Source organism: Ornithorhynchus anatinus, chromosome 14 (genome assembly GCF_004115215.2).
Source record: "Ornithorhynchus anatinus isolate Pmale09 chromosome 14, mOrnAna1.pri.v4, whole genome shotgun sequence".
NCBI classification, from domain to species: Eukaryota; Metazoa; Chordata; class Mammalia; order Monotremata; family Ornithorhynchidae; genus Ornithorhynchus; species Ornithorhynchus anatinus.
In genome coordinates, this window is record NC_041741.1 from 13328928 (window position 1) to 13353836 (window position 24909).

At 40.6% G+C, this 24909-nt stretch overlaps 1 protein-coding gene across 6 annotated transcripts in view; it reads right to left on the reverse strand.

Moving 5' to 3' along the window:
* The window catches only part of RALGAPA1 (Ral GTPase activating protein catalytic subunit alpha 1), a 137341-nt gene that overhangs the window by 27741 nt on the left and 84691 nt on the right, over window positions 1-24909 (reverse strand). For all 6 annotated transcript variants that reach the window (XR_003764474.2, XM_029079391.2, XM_029079389.2 and 3 more), the window contains 9 exons: window positions 24303-24371; window positions 22630-22764; window positions 22019-22202; window positions 14098-14962; window positions 12269-12340; window positions 11883-12006; window positions 11125-11280; window positions 3105-3263; window positions 1996-2123 (listed from right to left, as the gene is read on the reverse strand). Coding sequence is in view for 5 of the 6 variants with exons in the window: in XM_029079391.2 (XP_028935224.1) it covers window positions 1996-2123; window positions 3105-3263; window positions 11125-11280; window positions 11883-12006; window positions 12269-12340; window positions 14098-14962; window positions 22019-22202; window positions 22630-22764; window positions 24303-24371 (1892 nt within the window). In the remaining variant the exon portion in view is untranslated. The remainder of the gene's footprint in view (window positions 1-1995; window positions 2124-3104; window positions 3264-11124; window positions 11281-11882; window positions 12007-12268; window positions 12341-14097; window positions 14963-22018; window positions 22203-22629; window positions 22765-24302; window positions 24372-24909) is intronic.

Below are 24909 nucleotides of genomic sequence, written 5' to 3' on the forward strand. Positions count from 1 at the left end.
ATATAAAACAGCAAATCAAATAAAATCAAACCAACCCTTCAACCTAAAAGCTTAGATTTTAGAATCACTGTGGGTTTTTATTTTTCCTCCATTCTGAAATAAAGCTGTGAAATAAAGACAACTACTGAGAGGAAAGGGTGAAGACTCCAAGTGTCAAGAGATGGCAGGAAGTAAAACAGAAAGATGAGGCAGGAGGAAAGAGAATTCAAAATGACTGGGCAGATATTTTTATGCTGAGTTTTCTTATCAATCAGTGGTATTTACTGTGGGATTACTGTGTGCAGAGCCCTATACTGAGCACTTGGAAGAGTATCCCAGCTCACCTTTGAAACTGGAACACTGAAGAAATATTTCCTTTTTTTATGGTATTTGGTAAGTGCTTCCTTTGGGCCAGGCACTGTTCCAAGAGCTAGATTAGATATAAGCTAATCAGGTTGGACACAGTCCATGTCCCACATGGGGCTCACAGTCTTAATTCCCATTTTCCAGATGAGGCAACTGAGGTCCAGAGAAGTTAAGTGACTAGCCCAAGGTCACACAGCTGACAAGCGATGCAGCTGGGATTAGATCCCAGGCCATGCTCTATCCACTGGGCTACGCTGCTTCTCTAGGTGCACTTGATCAAAATTTGGGAACAACTGCAAAGGCTGGTGTAAGGTTATCTGGCTGCCTCGCACCACAAAGAATCTCATGCTGTGCTGTCCTATTTGTTGTTTGCAGCACTGGGTGTTCTTCCCACTTTTGCCTACTCGTCTTACAATCCTTTCAAAATTCCAACTCGAAGAACCACTCTTTTCTCAATTTTAGGGCCTCTCTGTGGCAATTGATGCCTACTTTACAACTGGGATGCAGCGCTGAGGCTTTGTTCTTTAAAGCATTTCCCCTGTCCTCCTTGCTTGATTTCCAAATCTCATTTCACCATTCACTTTGCTAGATCCACCTATTCTCTTCATATGTTTCACCCAGTGCAGCTGGGTTGAGCTGAGCGCAGCTTTAATAAGAGAATTCAGATTTTTATTCCAGGACTTTGTTGTTTGTTCAGTAAAGCGTGTGATGGTGAAACTCCTCAAGGAGTCCAATGTAGCTCCTGTATTCACATTCCTTGGGTGTGCTTCACTAGGGTCGAGTCATTTACTTAGGGCAATTTTTGAATTGGCTGTCTCTAGGACCTCTGATAATGCTCAAAGTCTACTTGAGTCTGCTGTATTTCTACACAGCATCTCTTGGCCCCTCGCTCTCTACCTAAATAGCTCCCATCTTGGCACAAGTTCTGGTCAGATCAAGACTAGATTATTGCCTCCTCAATGCCCTCTCTGCTTCCCGCCTCTCTCCACTCCAATCTATACTATCCACAGTAAGGATCAGCTCCTATATCATGCCTCACCTCAAAATCTTCCACTGGCTTCCCCTGTCCTTCTACATTAAAAAAAACAAAATTGACAATTGGCATTAAGGCTCTTTGCCAACTCCCCTCACCTAACCTAACTGTTCTCTTTAACTGCCATCCCCCAATTAGCCTAATTAGTATGGTGCATTTGAAAACTTACTCGAAGTCCAGATTTATCTTTCCAATGTTCTTCGGCTTGCCTGTGACTAAGGATCATGGACCTAAAAATGAAAAAGGTGATTGTCAAACCTGATTTTAAAATTTGAAAAATTCTAATTTTGACTTGTAAACATTTTAATGTTTCAGTGCTGCCAATTTTTTCTGAGTTAAAAAATCTGAATTTACCAGGTTTGTTCTGCCATTATAAAAATTCAGAAACCTTATAACAGCAAATCTCCTTGGCCCCTACAAAAATTCCCTCATATTAAATTTGAATGTTGTTTTTGGATTGATGGTCTTTTGCACACATTCAAAAGATTAAGCAGTATCACTGATGCACGATTAAGCACTTAACAGTTTTATAATGTATTACACACAAACACCCGCCCACACACACACCCGTGCGCACTTAAATCTAAGGGCAAAAAGTGAATTTTTGAAAAGGATACAAGTTTTGGTATAATGGGATCAACGATTTCAGCGCCCGGCTTGCATTGATTGCTGTGGCCCGAACCAATATGGGAAGGATTTTTCCATTCACAATAGCACCATCAAAAAGCGGGCCAAAGAATGGAACCTGAATCAGAAAAAAGAAGATTATTTCCCTAAGGCAAACTGAACCATAAGGATCAGTAAACAGAAGCAATCACCCCACTGTTGACAAAGTGCTCCTCTTTCCTTTTAGCCTCTCTTTAGAGTAATCGGAAATGTTCCCTGGTAATTCAAGTTTGCCTTTTAAAAGACAACAACAACAAAAATCGACGATACCCTTGTAAGCAGTCATATGTTATACGTTTCAGTTCATGTAATTAATTACACAGTTCACTTACCTTACTATTTTTGTGACTTTTTATGGAGGAGGGAAGGAAGAGGTTCACATAAGGCAAAAATTCAACTTGGGAAGCAGGTGCATTTAGTTCTCCTCTAGTGGTCTTGAGACAGCTAACAATATCAGCCACGATTTGAACTAATAGAGACTGGTGTAAGCCAAGAGGGTGCAAGTTCCCCTCTCTTGATGTCACTTGATGAAAGGGCTTAGGTAGGCCTGGGCTGTTTGGCACTGAGATGTTGGGGCAGGCTGTGCAGAATTATAGGAAGGCACTCCTGGATTCTGCCCCTAATTTGGCCTATGCAGCCCCGGAAGGGCAAGGAGAAGCCAAGGGAAAGTTCACTGCTCGAGTGGGAGAGGAAGGCTGTCTCTTCTCTATGGCTTCTGTCAGTTCCTATCACCTACAGGGTCTCCAAGTCAGTCTCCTCCTCCTCCTTGCCAGCATTTGTTACTACTCCTAGCTGCTGTATTAGAAGATCCTTGAGGGCAGTGACCACCATCTACTAACTCTACTTCCCCGACCACTCCAGTACATTGCTCTGCCTACACTAAGTGCACAGTAAATACTACTGATTGGCTTCTCTCCCTCTTCCTCTAATTTTACTGTTCTAATATTCAGGGGCATCATTTTTTAAAGGCCTCTGGTGCCCTGAGCATTTTGTATAAAATATATTTAAAAAAACACACCATAGCAACAAACATGGAGAACTGCAGAAGAAAAATCCTCACCTCGGGCTTTTTCATGATCTGGATACTGAACATGTGGTTCTTCATTGGATATATAACAATGAGGACGTCACCAAATTCGGTGGGGATAATTCCTCTTCTGTAGTCTCGAGTATGCTCCGACCAAACGATGTGCACTTCATCGTTTCCTAAATGTCTCAACTAGAAACCAAGGAATCAGTATTAGTTTTGAAGTGTTGTTTAGGACACATTAGTCGAGATGCACAAATGAGCCCTCGGAATACTTACAAGGCTCTATAACACGGGGCACAGAGTTGAAGGAGGTAACGCAAAAAATAAAAAGATTCCCTAAACCAATAAAAGGGGGATGGAATGAGTTCATTCTTTGAATCTGTATGAATTCAGCGGCTTCCCATTTGACTGAATTCTGACCTGAGGCCTCAGTGGGGGCAATTACCGAGCCCCCAGCACAGTTTGCCCTAAGGCTCATGTCGACTTCCAGAGCAGGATCACTAAATGGGAGGTATAAAAGAAGACCTGGCACCAACTCTGCCCATACGTGGCTCTCTGAAGGGCATACAGGAGGGATTCTGAGAGGGCAAGGGTATGACACCGGGACTTGTGGCAGAAGCATCAGGGGTAAATGGCTACCACACACACCCAGGTGCATCTGCTCTGAATAGCTGTGCAGTCAGGCCCTGCACTAGAATTTACATGGCTGTGTATGGCTGCTGGCTAGCTGGGGAGGAGATAGCCCACCCCTCTTCCCCATCAAATAGCGGGCGGAGGGCAGCCCTCCCGAGATGAACGACAGCTCGCCCCCTGAGATGCAGCCTGCACAGCTGAGCTCAGCTTGACCCCAATCTGTGTTGCATTAATGGGCAATTTTTTTCCTTGTTAAAGCAATAGATTTACCTTTTCTTTAAACTGGATTTTCTGCTCATTAGATTGGGGTGGCCTTCCACAAATTGCTAATGGGGGCTGCCGACACACAGCCTGGTATGCGGCAGTCACTGGAGGGGTCTGCTCTCATTCAACGGACACTTTGGGCAGGCTGGGAAGTCAAGAGGCACAGCTCTCAAACAGCGACAGGTGGAGCGAGAAGGAGATACCTCGGCACAACTTTGGACTGGCTATGCCCGTGCACTGGGTGGAATGGAATTGTGGTCGGCGATTTCTGCCCCCTCGCTCATAAGGATGGGCTCTCCCTGTTGACTGCCTTGTCTCTGAATACAGCACTAGGCAATGTAGCCTCTCAAAAGGGGATACCAAAGGAAGCTTGGAGAGAAAGAATTCTTGTTGTGCTGCTTAAAATGACAGTATTTGTTAAAAACAATTAGTATGTGTCAAGTACTGTTCTAAGCACTGGGGTAGATACAAGCTAATCAAGTTGGACACAGTCCCTGTCCTACAAGAGGCTCACAGTCCTAATCCCCATTTTACAAATGAGGTAACTGAGGGACGGGGAATTAAGTGACTTGCCCAAGGTCACACAGCAAAGTTTTTGATTAGGGATGCTCCTTCTACCTTTTCCTCAAATAACTTACTACCTATCAATTCACTCAAAACCACAAGCTTTTTCTCTGCGTGAAGGAGTGTATGCAGAAATAGAAAATATTTACTGGACTCAAAATGGTGTAAATAAGACTGGAGGCTGTTTTGTTTCTAGGTTCTGTACAGAAGTACCCTGAGAAGAAACCAGCAACATCTATAATTCACCTAATATCTTAGTCTGTAGCAACTCTAATATACCCCTTAATTTCTCCACACTAACTTTTTTGAAGTGCTCGAAATATGGAACATTGAAATGTTATTTTTGCTATATGTTTTCAAGAAGGAAAAGTATACTCTAGAAATGACCTATTTCCAGGAAAATCGTTGTGAGCTTTGAACTCGCTCTTATTGTACAGAACAATCTATTAGACTGCTGGAAAAAAAAATCCTCTTTAATGGATGTAACGAGCAGGAGGTTCCATTGCTAACTATAGTCAATTTTCAGTTAACCTCAGTAACAGGGGATAGGGATAATGGGGGTAAACAATACAGTATCCCTAAGTCTCATTCATTAGCCCACAGTTTCAATTACTTTGGCTATCAAACCTTTTTGAAGTCCTGTTAATTAACCAACAGTAAACTCTTAAATTTCAGCTGTTACACTTTCCTTTCTGCCCATTAGCTGATGCAAATACCATGGAGCAATGAAACAAAAGTCTTGGAAAATTTACAAACCAGACTATAGCCCTTTCATTAACATCTGATCCAATGGATTTACTCCTGGATTTTTAAAGGGAATGCTGAAATTTTCTAAACACATCAAAAAGACGTTACCTTCAAGAAGATCATTTTAGTCTAAACTGGATGATGAAGTTCGTTTGAACCATAAATATTTTTATTGAAAAGAAGATGTGAGATGGGATTCAAAAATGAAAATTGCCGGTTTTAGCCGAAGGGAAAATGCTCATACCAATTTGAGAAATAAATACATGTGTTGCTTCAGTACAATAAACCTGGATCTCAGCCTCCCATGTGATAGTTTTAAAAAGCAAAGGAGACACTACCCAACCCAGAAAGGCCATGTTCTCTGAAATTTCATTTTTCAATCAAAATACTTTAAAATATCCTTACTATATAGCCATCACCATGTGTCAGCTTTCGTAATAGGTTTATGTTAACCGAATACAAAAGAAATGTGAAATAAATTTAACCGGGAGGGATGATCCAATCTAATTTTGATACATTAATGTCATATGCTGTACATGTTACAATACCGGCCAGACCTAATACTAAGCTGCAGGCTATACTGAGATTTCCAAATGGCAGATTGTTCTAAGTGATACCAAGTATAATTGAAGTAATAAACGATAGTAAAAGCTGAGCACACTGTCAGGAAGAATTTAAGTATTTACTTTTAAAAATTAAATGAGTTAGGTTTGGAAAGACAAGACAAGTGAAATAATGCAGGGCTCAATTTACAGAAAATTCCTTTTATTTATCTGCTGCATTAACCCTTGAACTCTTGCCAAAATTAAGTACAATTTCTAGTGCCCACTTATCTAAAGAAATGAGGAAATCAGGCAACTGTACTCTTCACTTAGGACAAACTCTTTCTCAAATTCTGTCTCGCCTCACAACATTGGAAAATTTTGCTTTAGAAAGTTTAAGGGAAAAATGATCTTTGAAAAGTAGCTATAGTATTTCTCTAATGGAGATGTGGTATACAGTCCCACGCATAAGGCTAAGCCATTTGAAGATTGTTCAAATATTTTTAGAGAATGGCTTCATTAAACAGAGTGTAACCTATTTTGGCAAGTTTTGAAAAGGTCGTTATATTAAGGCAAATTGTGGTGTAAAATGTTTTTCTATTTCGACACCTTTTAGCTCCCTGGGGGACATTAAAGAGGAACCAAATGTTTGTGCATCTGAGGCAAGGATTCTATTGAGAATTTTCAGGCACGAATTACGAGAATGAATTTTGAATGGTGAACAGAGTTAGCAAAATCTCCCATAATCATTATGGATTCAGAACTTAGTCATTTCCCCCTAAAATATTTTGCTTTGTATTAACAGTACATTCAATTATTGAAAACCCCTTCTTCTTTCCCAAAGTTGCAATATCATCAGGCTTGTTTGGCAATTATGACAATGTGGTGACATTCCTGCCACCCAACCCGTATTTCCTTTTACGTGCATTTTTGAGCAGCAACCATATCAAAATGAGATAGGGATTTTCATGTGGATTTGCATCCAGATACCTATTATCTAGATCCTCTGAGGACAGTGAAGCCCAGAGGCAAAGAACCTTATCTGGTTAGACAGGCTTGCTGCCTACACTCAGTAGTTTTGCTATTAGCCAAGAAATCTCAAAGGATTTCCCACACCACATGCAAATGGGCCCAAACACAAATCGGTGAGGGGTAGAGCTGCTACTGTTTGGAAAATGAGCGATGGAGTGGAGTAGATAGAAACTGGAACCTCATCTGCTTTGTTTGGCCTAGGCCCCTTCCAAATGATGGTGCAGGTACCAACTGAAGAAATATTGCATGACTACAAGGCCAGCAGAGTAGGTTGCAAGCTGCCTGAAAGTAGATATAGGCAGACTCTGCCGAAAGGTCTGGCAGCCAGCAGTTTGCTGATCAAGGCCGGTAGGTGGTCCAGACAGTTTGGCCTTAGAAAGGTCTGAGAGTAGCTTGGCCAGGTCAAACTGTCTGGACCAGGGACCGGCCTCTAGCTGGTTCTAAGGGCCCTCCTGCTCCCAGGCTCTGGGGTCCCACAGCAACCTAGTCTCCCCAGCTCATTGCCCCTGGATCCTGGCTGCTGCCCCAGACTCCCAGCCTGGTTCTATTCTGGAGACAAGGGACATCCAAAGCATACCTAGAACAGGATTAATCAATTAATCATTTTTATTAAGTGCTTACTGTGTGCAAAGCACTGTACTAAGCGCTTGGGAGAGTACAACACAACAACATAACAGACACATTAATAACATGATGGTATTTATGCTTACTATGTGCCAGGCAGAGACCAAGCACTGGGGTGGATACAAGCAAACTGAGTTGGACACCATTTCTATCTTAAGCGGGGCTCACAGTCTCAATCCCAATTTTACAGATGAGGTAACAGGCACAGAGAAGTGAAGTGACTTGCTCAAGGTCACCCAGCAGACATGTGGCCGAGCTGGAATTAGAACCCATGACCTTCTGGCTCCAGGCTCGTGCTCTATCCACTATGCCACGCTGCTTCTCTACATATTCCCTGCCCACGACAAAGTTATAGCCTAGAGGATGAGGAAGGATTCCAGAAAAGTGGTCCTGGAGATAAGGGAGCAGTTTAAACAGCAAAGAGGCCAGGGGTACTGAAGGGGGAAACTGAAGGGGAAAAGGACATTGCACCACCTCACCAACTACCCCCCTGCCCACCCCCAGGAAAGGTACAACCAGAAAAAAGGCCCCCCTCAAAAACCTCTGACCATTATTTGTGATCAAGCCCACAATATTTAACTGCAACCTGAGGCAGGGGAAGGAGAAAAGCTTTTTGCTTTAAAAAAGTCAAGTGAATTTTAAAAAGCTAAAGGATAAGACTGAGTTGCCGCCCTCACAAATATATACGATCTTGAAAACAATTGTATAAAAGTTGCAAGATGACCCTTCAAATGAACAGTCAGATCCTATGTTGGTTTCAATAAAGTGGGTATAAATGAATTTTTCCCAACTTTAACACAAGGAACAAGAAAGTCATCAATAATTTGAGCTGGCCAGAGGCACGGCTATTTCTCTATCCTGACTGACGACAATCTAATTTCATTAGAAGTATTAAACTCCATGCTGAGGTCAACAAGCCTCACTTCCTCCAATATTACACTTCAACAGTGCTCATTAATGTGTCTGCTGAATGGATTAACACATCTGAAGATGTATGGACAAAGGAGAGAGGGAGCAGCCTAATGATAGCCAATTGTTCATTCGTAATAGGACACATGTTCGAGGCTTCAACTTATTATCGCTAATGTGGAATTTATTTAATTCTGGAGAAATAAATACCAATACAGAGACTGTCTGTTGTTTTTTTCTTTTTTTAGTTTACGGGATCAAACTGCAAGACAGTCTGCTCCAGTTTAGGATATGAGCTTCCCCACCCTTCCTCGAAGCAATGGAAATGGTCTATAAACCTTTCCCCCAAATAGGATCCCAAACCCCTGGGAAAGATTTCTGCACTAGAATATCAAGGGCTTGTGGAAGTCAGAGTTGTACAAAAGCAAAATTAATTGGGAGACAGGGGAGAAGGAGGAGGGAAGAGGAGAAGAAGCAGAGGAGAGATTGTGTCTGTCAAGGCAGAAGTTGCCACCCAGGTGTTTCTGAGGGCATAGCCCCCCATCTTTTGTGAGCCCTTAAATTAGTGGGGAGGACACTTCCTTTAATTCATGGGCTAGGGATAAATCTCCCAGCCTGTTTAAGGCTACAGAATTGCCCTCACAACTCTCTATGGAGTGATGGAGGGGAACTAGAAGGTGGAAGGGGAATTAGGGTACATTTTGCAGTTCCCCTATTACTTTGGCTCCCTCATCTGGGGTCTTGGGAAAGCAAGTAGAGAGCTGCTTTAACTATCTTTCCTCTTTTCTTATCCACTCTGTTGTCTCCCTCCAATCCAACTCACACTTTTCTTTCTTTTCAAGCTTACCTACTCACTATACCTTGGTCGCTTTTCTCCTTTCGCTGACTCTTTTCTCACATCTTCCACTCGGCTTGGAACTCATTTCCCCAAAAATTCAGTTCTCCCCATTTTCACAACCTTTCTGAAATCACACCTCCTCCAAGATGCCTTTCCTGATGAATTTCCAATTTCTCTTGCTTATATCCCTCCTACTGCTTTCTCCAACACTTTGGCACCTTGTGAATGCCCACAACTGCTCACAGCACATTTGATATGTTCAAAAGAATCATGTCCTACTTTTTAAGCAGTACCTCGAATACATATCTCATCTGTCTTTCCCACTAGATTGCATTCTTCCAAGCATTTGGCACAACGTTCGGCACATAACATTGATGAATTGACTGCCTGGGGATCCAGAACAGCCTTGAGGTATTGGGATGGATTAATATGAGTTTCAACGTTGTAGCTCAGGACCACAGACTAAGAGGTGGGGGGAGAAGGGGCAGAAAGGCCCATCAAGATAAATCCATAATTAAATAATAATAATGTTGATATTTGTTAAGTGCTTACTATGTGCCAAGCACTATTCTAGTTGCTGGGGTAGATCCAAGGTAATCAGGTTGTTTCATGTAGGGCTCACAGTCTTCATCCCCATTTTACAGATGAGGTAACTGAGGCAGAGAGAAGTTAAATGACTTGCCCAAGGTCACACAGCAGACCAGTGGTGAAACCGGGATTAGAACCCATGATCTCTGACTCCCAAGCCCGTGCTCTTGCCACTAAGCCATGCTGCTCCTCAAGAGTTCAATGGGCCCTGATGAGGGACACTCATAGTTACGGGTAAGAGACGGAAGAAGAGTCTCTGCACATATTAAGCAATCAAATACCATTGATTGATTGAGGAGAAGCAAAGAAGTAGGTGGAGAACCAGTACAGAACAGACAGTGTTTCTAGGAAAAGAGGATGGTCACTAGTTTCAAGGCTGAGACGTCAGAAGGATTAGGGTACAGTATAGCCAATTGGATCTGGCGAAGATTGGTGAACTTGGAGAATGCATTCTCAGGGCAGAAACCAGTCTGCAGCGGTCAAGAGATTTGGAAGAAAGGACATGAAAGACAGGAAGTTTGAGGAATTTGGAGAGGTAGATGGGAAGAAAGCGGAGGGTCCAAGTGGGATCCAATTTTTTTTTTTTAATATAGGGATGATGTGAGCATATCTGAAGGCAGAGGGAAGGAATCTTCTTCAGAGAATAAGTGGTTGAAGATAACAGGGAGGGAAGAAACGTAGGAGCATGTGTTTTTATCAGATGAAAGGGGATGGAATCAGCAGCACAGATAAAGAGTAGAATTTGAAAGCAGGTGGCTGGCAAGGATGAGAGTTGTTGTAGAGGTAGGAGAAAATGGACGAGATCACATGTGATGGTTTCAAAGTAGTTGACAGAGAGGAAGTTGAATGGCAGACTGAAAGGAGAATGAGAAATGAGTGGCAAGAGGCGGAAACGAAGAGGGATAGAGAGAGTAGAGGGGCAAAAAGCAGGTGAATGGAGAGAAAAAGAAACAGCCAGAGATCTTAACAGAAGAGTTCACAAAAACAGGAGAGGAAGGCAGTGCCTGGGGAGAAAAGGAAAGTGATAAAGATAGAAATATATGGCGAGAGAGAAGAAAAAGAACACAGAGAGAAAGACAGAATGGAGAAACAGTATGATATCCTTCTTCGTGCTTCAATATTTTTGCAGGGATGATGCTACTCTGGATGAATTTCTATCCACATAGCTGAAAAAAATGAAATAGATTGAAAGTTTCTACTAGACTGGACAACTATATTTAGTCTTTGGCTGTGCTGCTGCATTTTCTAAGACCTGATTCATCAGTCTTCCTTGTACTCATTTGCAAAACACTTGCATTGGAACACTTACTTTTTTTGTTAAAGAATCATCAGAGTCGGAAGGCATTCTTGTTGATACGTGAAACATTACTTCCACTGTAGAGGTAGCGAAATATGGAGTAGTCAGCCCAGTGCTCTTGTTTTTCTGTAATCCTCCCATAAAGCCACAGTGGTTTGTCAGATTTACCTAGGAGCAAAGTCATATATTAGTTCAAAAAGCAAATAAAAAAATCAGATCCCAGGACCCAACCAATCCATATTCAGCCTGCAGAACCAAATCAGTTTTGCAGCACATACAGTTGTCAGAGGTAACCCATTCACTCTGTCAGTTTTTCCTGAAGTGCCTGAGACCCATAATTAACAGGGGGTAATTAGGAAAGCAATCAACGGTTGTGTGGAGGCAACGTCTACTGGCCCAAAAGGTGTTAATGGCAAATCACTAAGATTGGGGAGGAAGCTGGGCAGGGAAAGTGGCTACCAACTCTATTGTACTACTATACTTTCCCAAATGCTTACTACAGTGCTCTGCAAAAAATACTCAATAAATGATGAAATCTGTATTCATCAATAAATTGTTGATGATGATGATGATGATGAAGAGCGAGCCCAGGCTACTGCTTTTAGGGCTGCTGAGCTAGTGTTCACAACAATAGCCAACTGGAAGGACAATCACATGGTTTATACTATTATAAATAAAAATACAAGGGAGGAAAAACCACCTCCCTTTCCTTTATGGAACAGAATGAATCAGAATCTAGAGTCTGGCATGCGTTAGTAAAAATTAGTTACCTCCCATCCAAGACCTGCCACAAAATCCTCGTATGCTTGGCTTCCTCCAGTATTTGTGAGGATCGAGTGTTTGTCTTCTTGACCTTCAGCAACATAAAATACTGCAATCTTATGAGTCTCCCGGCTGGAAAACCAAAAAATCATGCCAAAATACAACCAAGTACTAAGCATTTTTGTAAAGAATAAGCCTTCTAAAATTTGAATTCAATCAGATTCTTTTCTCAATACATCCTATATTGACAGTTGCCTTAATCAAATTTTTCAATCTGGTTGCTATCAACTAGAATTCTCTTGAATTACACTTCACAAAAACTAACTTTCCACCATAAAAGTATTGGCTACAGATGTTGGAAAAACTTTTGTATTCATTTTCATAAAGAACTTACCACTGTCTGGAATCAAGGTTCCTCAGCTCTCGAAGAAGCTTTTCATTTTTCTTCAATAGATGAAAGCTCCTCCTAGAGAAGAGATTTATAAACATTTTCACCACCACTGAAAGAATGACAGTTCTGTAACAAAGCCCACTCTACTCATGCAACTTTATACTTTGCTTGCCTTTTAATATCTTCACACACAAATGAATAGACCCTAAAATAAAACCCCACAATGAATACCCTTCATTATATGTTCCCAGGGCACACTACAACCCCCAATAAGATTCTTAAGAATCCCAAATCCCATCTATGATTCACTTCCGTTTCCCCTTTTCAGGTTATCATTCCTATCACTTGGAGATAGGACACTTGGAGAGCAACAAAAATAGAGGTTGAATCAGGCCTCCTGCCTTTTTTATATTAAAAAAAAGGCATCTGTTAAGCACTTACTACCTGTCAGCCATTTTTCTATGTGTTGGGGTAGAAACAAGGTAATCAGGTTGGACACAGTCCATCCCACTTAGGCTCAGTCTTAATCCCTATTTATACCATCTATACTTAAGTGACTTGCCCAAGGTCACAGCAGACACGTAGCAGAGCTGAGGTTAGAACCCAGGTGTGCTCTTTCCACTAGGTCACGCTTCTCATACAGCTGCTTCTAAGGCATCATTCACATTTCACACTTTCCTGTGTTCACAGTGGGTGTTGGATAAATACAACAGGAGTCATGGTCGAGTAGTATCAAGGGAACAGTGACCCACATTTTGTCACTCTTGGGGAGAGGAACTAGGGGGCTGGGGAGGAAATGTGGTTTTATTTGTTTTAGTTAAATTTTAAATGCCTTACTTGGGAGTCATCATAACTAAGAGTACCCTGTGGAGAGACTCCCCAAGGAGCAACTTTCAATTTACGAAAACCCAACAGAAAACTTTATCCTCCCTACCTCCAGGTAAGGTCTAGTTCCCTGTCACCCAGGAACAAAGGAGAGAGGACTAGTGCTCCCCATGGCTACACTGTCACCATATGCAAACTATCACCAGCTGCCAGGTTACAATCTAGAAAGTCTCCTGAGGCCCAGTGCACCAGACATGCTCGATGGACCAGCCGAACCAGAGCCAAACCAGAGCCCAGCCAGAAAAGTTAACAGTAATTCTCTCGATATTTCACATGCATTTATTAGGATGGTTGTCTTTGGCCAATGTGATTTTGCCCACCCAGATATCTAGACTTATTAAATCTCTCCCTCAGCATTCGAACAAGGCACTGAAAAATGCTATTTTCCTCTTTTTCACTCACTGGAGACTTTAGAGCAAAAAATATTTAGTCCTAAACATATGCCTGGGTGTTATGCATTTCCTATCTGAAAAGGATTTTGACTTCTTCCAAAACAAACATGCTTCTTCAACCCAAATCTGAATAAAATCAAATCTTCGAGTAGCTCTTGACTCCTAAAGCCACCATTTTTTGCCCCCGACAAAAAGGTTAGTCTTAATGCCATGGGCTTTTTGAAGTTCCCATATATGATGATGAACATGCTGGCTTTATATTTAGATGACAAATCGGGGGAGGTAATAAACAAATATATTAAGTGTGAATGCATCTTTACTTAATTCCATAACAAGAAACCTAGCTTGTCCTCTTTCCTAAAAACAAAAAGAGACCTCTCATCCCCGAACTTTTTCCTGCCAGGTCATCTAGTACTGCTGATGGTCTCTGAAAATCCACTTCTGGGGGGAGGGAAAAAACAAAGAAGCAATTAAGAGTGGCTAAATGATTCTTGTCAAACACTTCCTTAAAAATAAGTGAGTACCCTGTTTCTCTTATGTTCTCTTTATTCTTACCTCTTGTCCCAGGAATTCATTCCCAATATACTGAGAAGCAATCGGCAATAGTAAAAAGCCGACTGAGGCTTCTGGGGTAATGGTTCATCCTGCTCCACAGCTTTCATATTCAGGTCACCAAAATGCTTCTCGACAAATTCTCTTTCCTCTGTGTGCTGCTTCAAGATGGCATTGATGACATCGTTTTCCTGTTTTTCAGAGATGCAATTAGGTTGAGGAGCGGGAATGTTAAGCGACACTCCTGTCCTCTGCAGGCATTCAGGACTTGTGACACCTAAATACTGCAAGAGTTCATCTAGAGCATCTTCTTCATCTCTTATTGTATCCCAAGTTGGCACAGTTTCTCTAAACCTCCTTTTATCCTGGAGGCTGACTCCATCTCTTGCAGTTGCATCCTCTAAACATTCGTTATAAGTAGGGGTATCTTCTGGCTTCTCTCGGTGAGCCGCTGCCAGCACCAGAGACGTCGGTTCTGATAGGGAGCTTGCAGGGGGCGGCCCATACAGGACTGCAGAGTCCCAAGAGTATTTCCCAGACAGATCTCGAACTATAATTCGGACGCTGGAATTTGCCGATGCGAGCCCGGCAGATAATCCTCCTCCAGGCGTATTTTCCTCTGCTCTGATCTGGATGCAGGACACTAAGGTGGTGGAGTTTAACACGAAGAACTGGAGGTTTGGGCTCTCAAAAAGCTCAGGGGACAGTTCCGAACTTTCAGTGTACGGATTGTCCTGATTTTCACAAACGTGACTCGTTAGCATGGCGGGGCCGCCGCTCATCGGATAGTGGCCCAAGTGGTTCACCAGATGGGTTATGACCGTCCTTGCTGCAACGGAGATTAATCCTTGCTGCATGTGAGTTTTAACTGCAAAACACAAGTGGGGGGAAAGAACAATCAACTGGAGCTTACCACATGCAGAGCACTGTTCTAAGCACCTGGAGTTGGTAGACATATTCTCTGCCCACCACAAGCTTATAGTCTGGAGGGGAAACAGATATTAATATGAATAGATAATTTAAAGGTAGATACCCAAGTGTTGTGGGTTGAGATTGCATAGCAGGCACAGATCCAAATGCATATATTCATTCATTCAATGAATATATTGAGTGCTTACTATGTGCAGAGCACTGTACTAATTGCTTGGAATGTACAATTCGGCAACAGATAGAGACAATCCCTGCCCATCGACAGGCTTACAATCTAATTGGGGGAGACAGATAGACAAAAACAATAGCAATAAATAGAATCAAGGGGATATACATCTCATTAACAAAATAAATAGGATAATAAAAATATATACAAATGAGCAGACGAGCACAGTGCTGTGGGGAGGGGAAGGGAGTGGGGGAGGAGCAGAGGGAAAGGGCGGGGGGAAGGGGGCTTAGCTGAGGGAAGGTAAAGAGGGGGACAGAGAGGCAGCAGAGGGAAAAGAGGAAGCTTAGTCTGGGAAGGCCTCTTGGAGGAGGTGAGCTCTCAGTAGGGCTTTGAAGAGGGGAAGAGAGGTAGTTTGGCAGAGGTGAGGAGGGAGGGCATTCCAGGACAGTGGGAGGACGTGGGCCAGGAAGGTAGAACATCGAGGCTTACAACAATGTGCTGTCTAGGATATAATAAAGATGGAAGGACTTTATTTTATTCAGAATAGCCAAAAGGGAAAGGGGGCTTCTCACAATTAGGAGACATTAAAATCTCCAAGCTGAAGAGCATTCTTTCAAAAACAGTGAAATACAGCATAATAATATGGTTGCAAAGATAGCCAAAAACGTTTTGGAAATCAATTAAATTTCCCCATAGCATTTGCTAATGGTAAATATTTGAAAAAAAAAACCTCAACTGCTCAGTTTTACACCTCTTGAAGAGAAAACCAGAATTGGCTTACACAGAACATAAAAAAACCCCACTACAGTGATTCAGGATATTTGTCCATCCAGTCCACTATTCTGTCTCCTATTGTAGATGCTTGGAAGAACCACGTTGCCGTTGCCCCCTGACAAGTTTTGGGTCAAAAACCTAATTTTTTTCTCTAATCTAGACATGGTCTTCTAACATTACCTCTAACAATATCACATGCAATGATCTTCTATGAATTTTCCAAACCTATCTAAAACTTACTGACACTTTCGGTTTATGGTAGTGATTCCAAATGCTTACCTGATTTATGAAAAAGTACTTCCTTCTACTCGCTTCAAATCTATTCGGTTCAAAATTCATTGGGAGGCCTTCCAAACCTAGCACTGTGAGCTCTGAACAAGAATTTTACTTGCTTGCCCACACGTTTCATGATTTTGTAGACTTTATAGTTGTGTAAAGGCAACACAGAAGGGAATGGGGAAGTATTCCAAAGCTTAATCTCTCCTAAAATGTGATCTGAATACTCTTAATTCCACTATCAACAAAGGGAGTGAATAAAACTGCCCCAAGGATTGCTTTCAGTACTACACCATTCAATAGGTGCACTCTTTCACCCACCCTTCTCGTACTCCTCCCATGCCAGTCTGCACACACCTAGGGATAAAACAGTAGTATACTGCTGAGAATATCATGTGGGATAGAAATGAACGTTCTACTGAGAAGTTACTTTCAGCCAATCGTATTTATGGAGCGCTTACTGTATGCAGAGCATTATACTAAGGGCTTGGAGAGTGTAATACAATAATAATAAGACACCTTCCCTGCCCACAGCGAGCTTATAGTCTATAGTCTTTCCCCTTGTATACAGGACCTGTATTCTAACATAGAGGGAAACTGAATTGTCTAGGCATAACACTGGAAAATAAAATTTATTAGAGGGAATGTGGAACTGCTGTCTTCCAAGCGCTTAGTATAGTGCTTTGCACAGTAAGCGCTCAATAAATACGAGTGAATGAATGGGCCCTAGAGTGGCACGTCCTTGATGTGGTATTTGGGAAGTGAGGGGTAGATGCTCAAGAAGGCCTGATCCTAAAAAGTCCTTCCTGGAATCCTCCTAAAGAGCACTCTGCAAGTCAGGTCTCCTCACTCCCATTTTTATCTTCTTACCTATGTGTGATGAGGCTCCAGAAGGAGTCAAAATGGAGTCACAGCAGCTAGCTTTGGGGTTAAGTGGGTACTGTGACCCCTCAGCCCAATTCTGGCCATCTCCATTCCTCCCTCCTAGTTTTGAAAACGATGACTGAGAGGGGTCCAAGTCTCTCCCCACCAGGGGCAGCCAGTTCACCAGGCTTGGATGGTTGAGACTCAAAACACTCAAAAGCAAAGCCACATACAAGGTTAATGGGAATTCAACTGAAATAGATTTTCTTTCCTTTTGCTAAATTCTTCAAGAGAAGTAGTGTTGCCTAGTGGCTAGAGCATGGGCCTGGGAGCCAAACCTGGGTTCCAATCCCGACTCTGTCATTTGTGTGCTTTGTGGCCTTGGGCAAGTCAATTCACTTCTCTGCAACTCAGCTACCTCATCTGTAAAATGGGGATTAAGACTCAGAGCCTCATGGAAGACAGTCCCTAGCACAGAATAAGAGCTTAATGAATTCCACAATTATTCAAATAAAACACCCCAAAATATCCCTAAAAAAACCTCCCTAGCCTGAAAGCTACTGGGAGAGATAACTTTTAGGCTTAAAAAGAGAATAAGTTTAAGTTCACCATCAAGATTATTTCTGCAGGTTCCATTTCTGATCACCTTCCACTCTTTTAAAGTATGAACTAGCACATTTTCTCTCTTATATTGATGAGAGATGATTTTAACAGGCATTTGCCCAGCAAAATCAAGGCTTCCTTTCTCAAGTCTTATTGCTGCTACCAGTGAGTCCTTCAGTTTCCCTGATGAGTAAGTTTGGATAATTTCCCTTTCAGAAGGAGAGACTTACAGTACAACCAGATTTCAACTGCTCGAGGTTAATGAGGGAAAGAGAGAGTTTGGGGCCGAGAGTCAGAGGACCTGGGTTCTAACCCCGGTGCTGCTAAAGGCTTGCTGTGTGACTCTGGGCAAGGCACATAACTTCTCTGTGACTCAATTCTCCTGTTCTCCCTCCTACCTAAACTATGAGCCCCTTGAGAGACAAGGGACTGTGTCCAACCTCATTAACTTCTACCTACCCAAATGCTTAGAACAATTCTGGATACATAGCAAGCGCCTAACGAATACCAGAAAAAGAGAGTATAAGGATAATTGAAGCCCATGAGTCTCCTATCTTTCACTTTCAGCCTTCACCAAACCTTTACAGGGGTTGCAAACTTGTACAGTAAGCTCATTTGGGACAGCCTGAGTTTCAATATCTCTCCCTTCCTTAGTCCAGCCTCTGACAGAGGTGTTAATGAACCGGAGTGACACAACCAGGATGCCTAAAAGGGTAGGAAAAAGAACAAACAGCGAGCAACTTTCATAAACCCAAACTCCTACTGTGGAGAACTAACCAATGGTGAGTTGACTATATAGTATTTCCCTATCCCCATTAGTTACAAAATTGAAACAATGTGCCCCCATATCTATTCTCCCATGTTTATTTTATGGGTATTTTCTGTTCTTTATGAAAAAACAAAAAAACTAACAACAAAACAAATTTTTCCTTTCTTCAGTGGCTGCAATATAAGAAGAATACGCTCAGCTGCTCGGAATATTGTAGCCACTCTCAAATGAAGAAAAATACTTTTCTGGATCTCAATTCCAGACAGTGAGAAAAAAGCACAGTTTCTGAATGAATGTCTGCTCTCTAAATCTGTTCTCTTTCTTAAAAGAAGGCTTTTTGCCTACAATCATAATCCATGTAGGCTATCCAGGTTTATGATGCAATGCAAGCACCAAGTACTTCAAGAAGTACTGTTCTCTTCAAACAAAAAACCTCCAAAATTTTGGGCTGCTAAAATGTTGAAAAGTCAATGACCAAGGAAATATGAAAAGGATGAAGGAGTGGGTGGAAAAAACACATTCACTTCTTAGTACCAAAGAGAATACAAACATTCTTGCTTAGAATATAACTATGAACGGAAATTAAAAGGTTCCCATTAACTTTTGAATTTCTTCTTAGCCCAATGGCCTTAAGTCAATCACAGAAGTTTGATCAATCCATTGTATTTATTGAGCACTTTGTGTGCAATGCACTCAACTAAGCTCTTGGGAGAATACAATACAAAACAGAGTTGACAGATATGTTCTCTGCCCACAATAATCTTAAAATCTAGAGGGATATACAGACAATAATATAAATAAATTATGGACATTTACATTAGTGCCATGGGGCTGAGAGAGGGGTGAATAAAAGGTACAGAATTGCCCTTCTAAAGAAAGGAGTGGAGGTAAAAGGAATTGTTATTAGAAATAGAGTTTTTGCTTTGCCCCTGACTTAGGTGACGAAGGGCAAATCACAGAAACTATCTATATCTCAATTGTAAACGTGAAGGGGAAATACAACACAGTTATTTGTAAACTGATTTGAAGTCTGTAATAAGCAAGGTTAGATAAGGGCAAAGAAAAAACAAACATTGCATCGATCTGTTCAATAAAAACAAAGCTTAACAAGATCTTCAAATTTCTCCAGTAAAAATCACCAGGTGGATACTGGAAAAAGAAGCTGTATTTTCTTTGCATAAAGGTATTTAAGAAACTGCTTTCTGTAACAAGCATGGAGCATATAAACTAAGAGTTACTTTTCCTATATTCAACAGGTTACTTTCCAGTTCCTGTTTAATTCAGTAAGGACCCCCCCAAACTCCCCCACTAAAAAAAGCCTCAATTACCAGCCTGCTCACTTCCTGGGAGGCACACAGGTGGCAAAATAGATAAAATAGAACTGTTGCCACTTGCCCAGCATCAATTGTTAACTCACCCCAGGTAAATCAAGCCAGTAGTTCTTGGCAAGGGAGTCCTAAAACTCAAATGTGCTTCTCAAAATGTCCAATATCTTCTTAGATATCATGCCTTTTTCGTGAACTTCCATTTTAATGAACTTAACGCTTACTGGAAAAATTGCTAATTTCAATAAGAAGTATTAATTCGATAGAGTGATATATGTATAGAGCCCATTATCTCAGGTTGCTAATTGTGAATCTAACCTGTTAGCTATCTATCACGGCCATGAATTTTAAATAAAAGAGTTTATGTCTTTTGGGGGGGGGTGGGGAATCTATTGAGAAACATATAGGCACAGGAAATACTCTGATTCCAAAATTCAAAAAGAAATTCTAAAAGAACCAACCTTGTAAGGAAACGTAGAATGAAGATATTGCTGCCACTATGGCTTTGTGTAACTGGCATTCATTTAATAAAGTCTATTCAGGGTTGTCTTTTCAGATTGTCAGATTAAACAAACCCCACAGCATTTGCTGCAAACCTATAATTACAGATTATTAGGGCACACAAAAGCACCAAGGCATAAAGAGAGGCTGCAATTCACTGCTCTGTAATAGAACATGCAGAGGAAGTTAATTTTGGCAAATGCTTTAAATATTAGCTTTGCATAATATGTATAGGGGAAACTATAATTAGGACAGAATGAAGCCTTAGGAGCCTCTTTCATTCTGACCCTGCAGATGATGACTTTTAGCTAATAAGAAGACCGCCATTTGACAAAAAGCCAACTACAGTACCTTGCTTCATTCTTCAGTAAATTTAATAATTACAGCTACTCCTGCCAATAGTTCTAAATCAGACTTGTTCAATCCAATACTGAGCTTATTAGGGGACAGCTCTATGTTTAGAATTCTTGGGCCAAAAAAGTACTTGAGGACGATGAAGCATGCCTTAGACGAGAGCACAATGATTAGCCATTTTCTCTCCATAAAAAAAACAGCACGTAGTCACTACAGACCACAAAATCACCTGCTGTTAGCACACAGCTGTTACAAAAAGGTTCTGCATTTATCTAGTCCTTAATACCTTTCAAGAAGCCTGAAGGGAACAACTTAATATGGATGGAGAATAGCACTACACAGAGTATTCTGTATCAATATTAAGCTCATCTATTTCAATTGTTTCTTCTTTCTTTGGACTGAGGCTGTTTAATATTGGGTCAATACATTTTGTTAGAAATATGTTAAGACTCTGTCCCTTGGGTAACTATATTTTGTTTTTTGGAAAAAGAGATGTACTTAATTTGGTAAACTTTCATTACATTTTGAACTAAACACTGAACACGACCCACTTCATACTTCAGTTTAGAATGCGGAAAAAGCATCACTTTTTCACCATGAAAACTATACTATTTTAAATGTAGTGAGCAGTCAACATTAACTCCAGTTTTAGTGAGCAACAGGTCACAGTAAAGTGCTAAAATGCAAAAAATTGCCCATAATAGATATCGGTGTTGCTTAAAACCAATTACTTGTAATAATACTATGAGCACATTAGCTTTTGGGAGATTTTATTATTACTATTATTAATGGTAACAACAGCATCAATAATAATAATTATATTTGTTAAGTGCCTAAGTGCCAGGCATTGTACTAAACACTGGGGTAGATACAGGGTAATCAGGTTGGACACAGTCCCTGTCCCACATGGGGTTCACAGCCTTAACTCCCATTTTACATGTGACTTGCCCAAGGTCACACAACAGACAAGTGGCAGAACGGGATTAGAACCCAGGTCCTCTGATTCCCAAGTCCATGCTCTTTCCACTAGACCTCGCTGCTTCTCTTTTTTTTATAAAAATAAAGCACATAAAAAAGAGGAGAACCAGATAAAAGACACATGTGAAGGCACTTAAAATACAATTCATCTCAAATGCGATGTTACTACCTCTTTAAACTTGATTCCCCAAATCAAAAATCAATTTCCACATGATTATATGCCCAGTTGGGCAACTTCTTAAAGTGTTAAATATTCTCCTTCTCTTCACCATCCTCACCCCTCACGTCATCCCCAGTCATTGCATCTCTCACTCCTCACGTGAAGAGAGAATGCAAGCAATGCCTTCTGTAGGGAATAGAATTGTCCTGACCCTGACTTACCTTCTGTGACAGGCTGGAGTTTAGAAGATCGCTCTGAATCAGGTGAGTGCAGAGGCTCGGGTTCTTTCAGGCTTTCCAGATGCATGAAAGGATCATAATCACCAGACGCCAAATCAGAGAGGCTTAGAGGAAAATACTTTGGATTGCTGAAACACTGAGCACCATAGACACAACCGTGAAGCACCTAGAAACACCAAAAATTGTAATGGGACTATTTAAAAATTTACCATTCTTTTGAAATGAAAGTACAGGCCAATAAAAAGTAGTACATGTAAACTTTTAGCACAAAAGAGATGGTCAGCACAAACTTGGCAACAGGAAAAAGAAAAAAAGAAATACCTTAAACCCAGCTGCAAATATTAAAATTCCCTCCAATTAGTAAAATCTAGAATAATATGCCCTCTATGGACATATTTAAATGAATGCCCAGAGTAGATATGTTGAGAATTTTAGACAAACAACAGTCCATATGAAAAGAAACAAGTTCCATTCTTTCTGGTTAATTACCCAAAATATGCACCAAACTGATTACTTATATATAACTCTAAGCCAACAGAAAAATGCTACTTCCCATTGCAGTCTATGGCAGGGAACAGTTTCAATTACAGTACCTTGTAAATGCAGTTGAGGACAGACTTTTCAGTTTTATTATTCTCTACAACAGTCATATGAACTGGCTGAAGCAGTGTCTTGAGAGGCAAGGCCATGATCCAATCCAACAGGCACAGAAGCAAGGATACTACCAACTGTGGAGAAAGAGATTTATTTTTGAGTTTCACAGCATTTTAAATAACAGTCTCTTAAAATTTAACAGGCTTATTTCTGACAATTCCTTTATTCCCAATTTCATCACATGGATGATCAACCTTGATAAATATGTTTCTATTCATGAATGTCTCATGCATTTCTCAACGTACAGGGACTGAGTTAAATAATTCACCCGCAGAATGTTACACAGAGGAAACTGGGGGCAAATCTCAAGGAATCTGTGCCATATAAAGACATTTTAAAGTGTTTTGAAAAATTAGGTTTTTAACAGGTTACAGAATGAAGCAGGCAGGAATTGCCTATCTTTTTACCTTGTAGGAATGGAAGGGAGAGCTTAAAGAACATCAATTTTACAAAAGACATTTTCGATCACACTTTTATTACTCCCACTCCATCAGATTGAGTTTTATTAGTTTGAATAATATCGCCCAGTAGAAAGGAGATATGCTTCCAAAAATTACTCTTTCTTTGACCAGACAAGCTGACCGAAGTCTTCCATGGAATGCTTGGACCCATGGTTGCTAGAACTAAAATATGGAAAAGTTGCCATGAATGAAATCATTGTATCAGTGGAACACTGAATTTTATTTATTCTGATTCCACTGCTTGTTAATATTTCTTCGCCTGCCTCCCTGTTTTGAGTGGGGGAAGCAAGGAACATGTCTTGTGCTTCTGCTGTACTTTCCAAGCACTTAGTACAGTGCATTCCACTGAGAAGGTGCTCAATAAATAACATTATTACTGCTGTCAACTTCTCCCAATCATGATTAGTGGTTTGGGTTCTTCTGAATCAGTGCTCAAAGCCAAACGTGTTTTATCTAACTTAGAGTTTCTGGAAACAAATTTAGTGTCACTATCTTGAATTTCTATAGCACTTGGATTTATCTAAAGCATTATCAGATCAATAATCCCTTTTGGCCTCACAACTCAGAGTTTTGGAGGGGCAAGTATTTTTTTTTACAGTCGAGGAAACTGAGGCACAGAGGTTGAATGACCTATGCACATACAGAAGGTCAGTGGCAGAATTCCACTACAATTCAAGACTCTTGAAATTCCAGCCATGAGCTCTTTTAACTAGACTATGTAAGCTTATCTTAAAAGTCAGTATATGTTATAAGAATTTTAAAGCTGTTGTGGGTAAATCTCAAAATTGAATAAAACATTCAAGCCAAACATTTAATTCAATTGCAAAAAACACACCAAACAAATCCAGAAGCAGTTAGACTGAACTATAATTATAAGCTCTTTTAAACAATCAAGATGACAGAACATTAAACAAATCTTGTTTGCTACTAAAATACTTGAGAATTGTTTATTGCAATTAAAATGGATGATTTACATTTAAATTTTGGTAGAGCACATGAAAATGTACTGTTTAAAACTACATTTGCTTCAAGTTCACATCCAAATATAGGTAAAATTTTGAAATAATAATACATTGTTTGGATATGTTAACATTTTCTAATAATGATTAAATGAGGTTATACAGAACACTAAAAGTGAAGTGTTTAATTACCCTCTTGTCCATTTCATAAGGTGAGGCTTCAGTACTAGGTAAAAGGTAAGTAATAGTCGCTATCAGGATCTGCAAGCAATACAAATTAAAATTTATTTTTTAAAATGTTACACATGAAAATGCCTTAAAACTACAATTAGATATCATAGTTTTTAGAAAATGATCAAATTATTCAGTACTTAGTTAGTTGAAAGAACCCTTAAAAAATGACCATAAAATATACAAGTAACACGCTTTCTCCAAGAATTCAAATGTGATCACTGAAGCTAAAGTCTCCTATCATAAATAACAAACGAGCCATAGTCACGGAAATTTCAAAACCAAGGAAATTGCATGGAGATATTGAATTCTGTGGTAGTGGTTTGCTTGGTGCCTCTCACACTTTTTCACCCTTGCTTGTCAGATTCCCACTGGGGCAGTAGGAGTAATAAGCAAGTAGGTGGGTAAGGAGGGCAGCGCAATGTGAGGTACACTGTGAAGTACAAAAATTTTACAAACAAACCCATTTACAGACAAAGAGATCGCAATATTTGATCATTAATCATTACAAGATTTCAAAACTGCATGGTTAAAACAGATTAACTGTAATGCAAAAAATCTTCCAAAT